Source organism: Ruditapes philippinarum, unplaced genomic scaffold (assembly GCF_026571515.1).
Source record: "Ruditapes philippinarum isolate M1 unplaced genomic scaffold, ASM2657151v2 ctg7474_1_1_1_1, whole genome shotgun sequence".
NCBI lineage: Eukaryota > Metazoa > Mollusca > Bivalvia > Venerida > Veneridae > Ruditapes > Ruditapes philippinarum.
Window position 1 is genome coordinate 81,807 of NW_026867121.1, and position 9,008 is coordinate 90,814.

General features: G+C 35.5%; 1 protein-coding gene across 1 annotated transcript in view; it reads left to right on the top strand.

The window, feature by feature from the left end:
* LOC132734916 (uncharacterized) overlaps window positions 1-4,949 on the top strand; it is a 28,274-nt gene extending 23,325 nt beyond the window's left edge. Inside the window, exons 8-10 of the mRNA XM_060721796.1 lie at window positions 108-262; window positions 2,556-2,624; window positions 3,802-4,949. Of these exons, the coding sequence (XP_060577779.1) occupies window positions 108-262; window positions 2,556-2,624; window positions 3,802-3,932 (355 nt within the window). The 3' untranslated portion in view covers window positions 3,933-4,949. The remainder of the gene's footprint in view (window positions 1-107; window positions 263-2,555; window positions 2,625-3,801) is intronic.
* Window positions 4,950-9,008: the final 4,059 nt, after the last annotated feature.

The following is a 9,008-nucleotide window of genomic DNA, read 5'->3' on the forward strand; positions in this document are numbered from 1 at the left end:
GCGTGTGGGGGCATCCATGTCCTATGGACACATTTCTAGTTTTTCCTTTATACTGCAAGATGATAACACTTAGTCTTAGATGTATAAATAAATTTGTGACATTTTAGGGTAGTTGTTATTGCCGGCTTGCTATTTTGTGGGTTAAGCGTTGCATTCGCACTGTATGTAAGGAGTGTTGATGATAATTCAAGGCTGGCAAATTTAAAAAATAAATTTTGCCGGAGAGGAAGGAACCGCTATCAAACTGGCCAGCAAGATCCAGGTATGTGGAGAAGTTTTCTTTTCTTATTGCAACAATAAGTTAACTGTTAAAGTAATAAAATAGTTTGAGATGACGACCTGTAGCAAGTGAAATGTAGCTTCTGAGGAATATTTATAAAATAATTTGAGCATATTATAAGGACATTATGACTCAATGTATATAATGATGATTTTAAATTGTAATTATTTTTTTTACATTTTCGGAAAAAGGTTATGCTTAATTAAAAAGATGGTATTTAAGGAAAATAACTGTAATTGTATAGTATTTCAAAGTCTAATAAATACAATCTTGTTTTTTATATGCCCGAAAGAATTTCGGACATATTATGTTATACCCCCTGGCGTCCGTCCGTCCGTCTGTCTGTCCGTCCGTCCATTAGCAATTTTGTTTCCGGAGCATAACTTAAGTTCCATTTGGCCCACAATATTCAAACTTCATAGGATGATTGTCCATATTGGGTAGAAGACTTTGGGGTCATAAGGTCAAAGGTCAAGGTCACCATGACCTTAAAACTGAAAACAGTTTCCGGAGCATAACTTAAGTTCCATTTGGCCTACAGTGTTCAAACTTCATAGGATGATTGTCCATATTGGGTAGAAGACCCCTATTGATTTTGGGGTCACAAGGTCAAAGGTCAAGGTCACTATTACCTTAAAACTGAAAACAGTTTCCGGAGCATAACTTAAGTTCCATTTGGCCCACAGTGTTCAAACTTCATAGGATGATTGTCCATATTGGGTAGAAGACCCCTATTGATTTTGGGGTCACAAGGTCAAAGGTCAAGGTCACTATTACCTTAAAAGTTAAAAACTGAAAACAGTTTCCGGGGCATAACTTAAGTTCCATTTGGCCCACAATATTCAAACTTCATAGGATGATTGTCCATATTGGGTAGACGACCCCTATTGATTTTGGAGTCACAAGGTCAAAGGTCAAGGTCACTATTACCTTAAAACTGAAAACAGTTTCCGGAGCATAACTTAAGTTCCATTTGGCCCACAGTGATCAAACTTCATAGGATGATTGTCCATATTGGGTAGAAGACCCCTATTGATTTTGGGGTCACAAGGTCAAAGGTCAAGGTCACTATTACTTAGAAATTGAAAACAGTTTCTTTGAGGATAACTTAAGTTCCATTTAGCCCACAATATTCAAACTTCATAGGATGATTGTCCATATTGGGTAGAAGACCCCTATTGATTTTGGGGTCACAAGGTCAAGGTCACTATTACCTTAAAACTGAAAACAGTTTTCGGAATATAACTTAAGTATCATTTGGCCTACTGTGTTTAAACTTCATAGTATGATTGTCCATATTGGGTAGAAGACCCCTAATGATTTTGGGGTCACAAGGTCAAAGGTCAAGGTCACTTTTACCTTAGAATTGAAAATAGTTTCTGGGGCATAACTTAAAGTTCCATTTGGACCACAATATTGAAACTTCAAAAGAGGATTGTTATTTGAAGGAGGTAATACTTTTTTTTACTCCCATGTCTTACAAATGCTTCATCTTTACTAACGGTGCTCTTGTTTAAAGCTGCATGCCTCCAGATGAGCCAAAATATTTCAAGAAAATTAAACTTGATAAAACTGTACTAAGATTTTTTAGAAAATAAAGATTTTAGATTTTTCATGTAATAATTTACATCATGTACGATTAAGGACTGCTTTTACAGTATTTATCAACCAATTTTCTACTGTGTTACTAACGCAGTAAATCCTTTTTTTTTGCATATCTTGACTACTTTTTGGTAATTTACGTGGAATACACGTGCTATTTGCACTGTGTAAATTATTTTCTTTGTTCACTTCACAACATTTTACTTTTAATTACAATTTTTTTTTTTAAATCATAAAAATAGGTATGAATCTGGAGGCGTGTTGCTTTAAATGGACTTGTATTTTCTTTTCGGAATTGTCCACTGTAATTTTAGGGTATATTAGATGAGATTTTTTAAATTAGCAAGTCAATAATATTGAAACTGGTTCAGTCTCCACCATGTACAAGCTGTTTTTGTTTATTTATACTTATCACTTTATATTCTGGTTTTATAAAATGATCATGTTGTGCTTTGACAATGGAACTTTTCTGTAAAATGTTGCTTTCAACATACTGAAAGTAGGCAAGAAAACACTTGTTGTTCCAACTTTTAAACTAGTGACAAAGGGCCATTAATTTTGTTGAAAGTTTACCATTTTTTACCAAGAATACAAAAGTACCTGACATACAATTATGTGTTTTTCTCTAAGAGAGTTTTTTTTCAAATATTTATTTTATTTGTAAATCTTGTAGAGAGACCAAATGGTGATGTTCGACATGAAGAGGAGACCGAATTTAAACAGCCTACTGCAGCTGTTCAACGTATGTATTAAACACACCAAATTTCTCTTTGTCATTCCCCACAAACATGTTTAGTATTATCTGTCGGTCTACTTCAAGGTCACTGTTACTAGAAATAGAAAAAATAATTTCTGGAAGATATGAAATTAATTGTAATAATCCTTGGTACTCTCAGATGAAACATCAATAAATAAAGGTCAAGTTTAAATTTTGCTTCAAAAACCTTAGTTTGCTGATTGTGATATGGATAGCTCTTTACTTGAATTGAACACATTCAATTTACCACACCTTGCAATATTCAAGGGTTCCTTAACTGGAAATGGTTTACAGTTGCTGACGTAATATAATATTAGACATTTATAGTTGCAGGTTAACTTAGGTAAGGTTGAAACCAGCTTGATTTTGATTCTTTCATGTGACACAGCTATTTGTATAGTTTACTGAAATGTTTTGGGGCGTCTTTGACCGAGTGTTTAAGGATGTTGACTTAGTCTACTTGCCCATCACAGCTGTGGGTTCAAATCCTGATTGGGACTTTGGATTCTTTCATGTAAAGAAGCTATCCAGCTAGCTTTGGAAGCATCTGTGATTCTACTCAGGTACCAGGTTGTGCATGAAATAATGCACTGAAGGTCTTGAGGCACTGAGGTCTTCCTCCAACATCAAAGCTAGAACGTCGCCATATGACCTATACTATGTCAGTGACTCAATGTGACATAAAACCCAATCGAAGAAACAAACAAGTTTATTTTCCCTGGAATAATAGATTAACGTCCGAGTACTAAATTTAAAGAGCAAGGTTGGAATGGGCCCATATGATTGTAACAATAATTTGTGATTTAAAATGGGCTTAGTTTTATAGGGAGAGCATTGAATTAGTAATCCAGGAGTTGATGGTATGATACTTAAGTGAGGCGAGATTTCTCTATGTCATTGAGTGTTAAGGTCATTAATTTGTCTCTTACAACAGATTCAGAAATCGTGTGGGATTGTTAATCAGTCATAGTAAGCCTGGATTGAGGAACAAATCATGACCCAAAAAATGTGATAAGATTGGTGTAATATAAAGAGAAACCAAAAGGTGAAGAAAATGAATAATAATTCAGCAAATTTCTGTGTTTTGTGAAAATCAAATAAGCTTTAAAATGATCTATTGTATTTTATGTTATGACTAATTTTCATAATTAATATTTTATAGCTATAGTGAGGGGAAGAGATACTGCAGAGGTCACTGAAAATGGGGCTTGTGGTGGACAGGACAATGCCGGCGGGGCTGACATGGCTCTATTAAAAGATCAGAACGAAGAAACGCGGGAAAAGGGGAATTAAATTATAACATCAATATGGGGAATTTTCATAGTGATAAATATTACAGACAAAACTCTTTGGAACTTTTAAGCCAATAAAGGCCTCAAATGCTATTTATGATGTTTAATATTTTGTGACTTGCTACAGTTTTCAAAATGGTACACATTTGTCATACTGCTGAGTCTTTACATTGTGGCAGTTAGTGAGATATAGTGGTTTAAAGCAGCATGCCTCCAGATTCATGCCAATTTTCATGAAAATTTTAAAAGTGTTTTTAAAAGTGAAATATTGTGAAGTGATCCAAGAAAATAATTTACACATTTTTCATACAGCTCTTGCATTCCACACAAATTACCAAAAAGAGGTCAAAATAAGCAAAATTAGCCCATTATTGTGTTATTAACGCAGTAGAAATATGGTGATAAATACCGCAAAATCGGTCCTAAATTACATATAACATGTAAATCATTACTTGAACCTTGAAACATTTTACTTTTCTTAAAATTTTAGCACATTTTTCTTAAATTTAATTTTCTTGAAATATTTTGGCTCATCTGGAGGCATGCAGCTTTAATATTCATTATTTTATTGACATTTTGCTACATGTACCTTTAACAAAGAGATATGGTGGTTTAATATTTTTTTTATTTTATTGACATTTTTACTACTGTACTTTTAACACAATCATTTTACATACAAGGCTGTCACCTTAAGGTGATAAACATCTCGTATGTTCTTAATCCATTTTTACAACATTTTTAAAAACATGTCTGCCCATTCTATGCCTTTAACTAACATAGTGAAAAATTTTTTAATTTTTGTGAGCTTTTTTGTATAAATAATATGAAACAGATGTGTTTGTGAAGAAGAATATATTTGTATTTCGGCATTTTTACTGTTATATTGGAAACACAATACATGCTTTCACTTGGTCATTTTGTTATTTTAATCAGGTATATATGTATCTTTTAATAACAGATTGGGCTTTTCATGCTATCTGTTTATTTATAGAATAAAAGAAAGTGCTTCGAATTGAAAGTTACCTAATTGTGCTCTGTTTGACTTTATCTCTAATTTCTATCAGAAATTGATTGTTGTTGTTGTTTTATAATGACAACGTATTACATTCCACATCTAAAAAAATTGTCATGTCATCAAACTGAAAATAACCATGATCTTTTGTTTCTGACAGTTTAAATGTAATGATTGAGTAGCGTATTTTTTTTTTAAATGTGAAATTCAGATTTTAGGTGATTAGATAGGTCTATATGCACAGTATTTTTACTGCCACTCATGGTTTTTATTTATTAATCTAGGTGCTTTTCTTACATTTGTGCTGTTATAAAGTAATTTTTATCTGCCAGATTTTAACATTTGCATTATCTCTAGCCATGAGTAAGCAATATTTAACCAATTTATCATTTTCTTTTGTTGCTTATAATGATTCAAGAAGAGTCTATGTGATATGATTTAATAAATTGATCATGGTGTTGCAGGTGATTAATAATTTATGCACTTACGATATTTGACAGTAGCATGTTATATTTAAAGATGAAAAAATACTCATTATTGATATAAATTATTACAGATTTACAAAGTTATTTGATTAGGAAATTATAAGTTGGATAACTTGTCTTTGATGTTTCTTGTTAATATTGCTGGGGGGGGGGGGGATGAAATTTAATTTAATTAATTGAAGCGGTGGCCTAGTGGTTAAGGTGTCTGCCTCTCAACCCAGAGATCATGGGTTCCAGCCCTACTTGGGTCACAACCATTTTTGTTCATACCACACCAGTAATGGTTGGTTCCAGGATGTGAACTCTAAAGTGATGCATATAAGTTGCAAGACCTTGTTTCGCAATCAAGCAAAAATAGAAATGTTTAAACCAAAACAAAATTTAATTGCCAAATGATGATTTTCCCACTTCCAAAGTTTTCTGGCTTTATAATATTGTGCTGGTGACGATTGATTCCACCCATACAGGCAATGACTACCATAATGAATTGGCATGTCTGTGACATCTGGTCATCTGCACTGTTCACTTTTCTATCAGTGCATAATTTATAATTGTTTGAAAAACAATAATGGAAGCCTTCAATAGATTCAATAGTTTTTTTTTTGTTTTTGTTGTTCAATTGTAAACAGTCTATGCAGATATTTGTTTTAAAAAAATGTCTTGTGTATATTTTGATTTGTATAAAAATTTACCATGTGTAAGGAATATGTACACAAGGGACTGAAGTTTAGAATTAAAAAAAGAATCACCCCTTCTAGTGGGTTTTTTCTAGATAGAAGGGCTGATTTTTAGTCCTACCGGTGTTTTTAACCGGAGGGGACTTTAGGTTTAAACCCTCCGTCTGTCTGTCGTCTGTCTGTCTGTCCGTCTGTCTGTCAGTCGTCAGTCCGTCCGCGTCCACAAAAACTGGATCCGTGATAACGCAAAAAGTCTGAAATATTTTTATGAAAACTGATATATGATAGATGGCAGTATGGATTTAATGCAACGTCTTTTTTATCGCACGCAGCATTGCGATGGGCGGTGGCATATAGCGATTCCACCTGTGTGTGTGTTTGTTTGTGTGTGTGTGTGTGTGTGTTGTGTGTGTGTTATATAGATTATATAGTGAAACTTAAAAAATCTTCTTGTGAAAAAACCAGTAGTCCAATTTCAACCAAACTTGGCAGGATTGATTCCTTGGGTGAAGAAGTTGGTTCCAAAGAATTTCATTCATGCAGAAATCTGGTTTGGCAACGGCAGAAGGAATTATAAGAACAATTTAAAAAATCTTCTTGGACCCAAAAGGCCTAGACGCTTAGATATTTTTGCATAAGGCATTGTCTGGTAGCGTCTACCAAGATTTGTTCAAATTATAGCCCTGGGGTCAAAATCGGCCCACTCCCGGGGTCATTGACTTTCACTATATTGTACATATAGTAAAAACTTAAAAAATACTTATTGTAAAGACCCAAATAAGCCTAAGAGCTTGAGATATTTTGCATAAGGCATTGTCTGGTAGACCTTCTCCAACATTGTTCAAGATTATAGCCTGGGGTCAAAATAAGGCCGCCGGCCCGGGTCATTGTTTATATAGATTATATAGTGAACGTAAAAAATCTTCTTGTGAAAAAACCTAATAGTCCAATTTCAACCGAAACTTGGCAGGATTGATCCTTGGGTGAAGGGCTTCCAAAGTTGTTCAAAAGAATTTTTCAATTCCATGAAGAAATCTGGTTGCCATGGCAACCAAAAGGAATTATAAGAATAAATTTAAAAAATCTTCTTGTAAAGACCCAAAAGGCCTAGAGCTTAGATATTTTGTTATAAGGCATTGTCTGGTAGACCTCTACCAAGATTTGTTCAAATTATAGCCCTGGGGTCAAAATCGGCCCCTGCCCCGGGGGTCATTGATTTTCACTATATGTAACATATTTTAGTAAAAACTTAAAAAATACCTTATTGTAAAGACCCAAATAGCCTAGAAGGCTTAGATATTTTGCATAAGGCATGTGCCTGGTAGACCTCTACCAAGATTGTTCAAATTATAGCCCTAGGGTAAAAATCGGCCCCGCCCGGGGGTCATTTGGATTTTCACTATAATGTACATATAGTAAAACTTTAAATACTACTTGTAAAGACACCCCCCCCCCCTCCCGCCCCCCCCCCGCCCCCCTCTCCACCCCCCCCCCCCCCCCTCCCCGCCCCCTCTCCCCCTCCCCCGCCCCCCTCCCCGCCCCCCCCCCCCCACCCCCCCGCCACCCCCCCCTCTCAATCACCCCCCGCCGCCGCCACCGCCCCCCCCCTTACTCCCCCCCCTCCCCCCCGCCCCCCCTCCCCCCCCCCCCCCCCCCCTCCCCCCCCCCCCCCCCCCACCCCCCCACCCCCCCACCCTCCCCCTGCCCCCGCCCCCCCGCCCCCCCCCCCCCCACACCCCCCCCCAAAGGCCTAGAGCATAAGGCAATGTGTGTTGTGACCTCTACCGCAGATTGTTCAAATTATAGCGCTGGGTCAAATCTGCCCTGCCCGGGGGTCATTGGTTTTCGGTTATATGTATAATAGTGAAAAACTTTAAAAAAATTTCTTCTAGCAATTGAACAAATGCTAGAGGTTAGATATTTTTGGCATGAAACATTGTGTAGTGAACCTCTAGCAAGATTGTTCAAATTATAGCCCTGGGGTCAAAATTGCCCCCGCCCGCGGGGGGCTCATTGATTTTCAAATATATACATATAAGTAAAAAATAAAAAATCTTATTGTCTGTAGGTACAAGGTACAAGGCTTCAAAAACTTAAAATACCTTCTTGTAAATGCCCAAAAGGCCTAGAGCTTAGGTATTAATGCGGTGGCATAGCATTTTTCTCAAATGCAATCTTGTTTTTTCTTCCTATGTTGAAAATTCTGGTTGCTATGGCAACAAATAGTCTGAAAATATGGCAAATTTAACACATAAACTGGAACCAGTGATAACTCAAAAAGTACTGAAAATATTTTTTATGAAACTTGAAATATGGGTAGATGGCAGTCTGGAGGTTATGCACATCTTTTTCTTTTTTTCTTATGTTGAAAATTCTGGTTGCTATGGCAACAAATAGCCTGAATTTCAAGATTTCTTGATTTAAATTTTTCAGATTTTTTTCACTATATGTTCTTTATTTCTTAAGGTGTTTACTTCAAACTTTAAATATAAGTTTCTGGTCATCAACCACATCATATGTGACAAGGTTTATAACTCTAGCACAAAAAATATCAGTATTACCTCCCTTGAACTTAGATTTTTTAGGGGAAAAAATGTTGTCTTTTTTAAATAACTTCTTTATTTCCTAATGTATCTACTTCAAACTTCATATATATGTTTCTTATTATCACTCGACATTTTTGAGAAGTTTAAATACTCTAGCAAGACTATTCCAGAATTATGTCCCCCTTGAACTTAGATTTTTTTCGAGATACTGGTATTTTCACTCCAACTTCTTCATTCCTTATAGGATTTACTTTAAAAATCACACATCGTAATAATATGACAAGGTTGTATAAACATAATTTCCTTACTAAGCATGGAAACTTAACACATTACTGTGATATAGACAAACTTATTTTA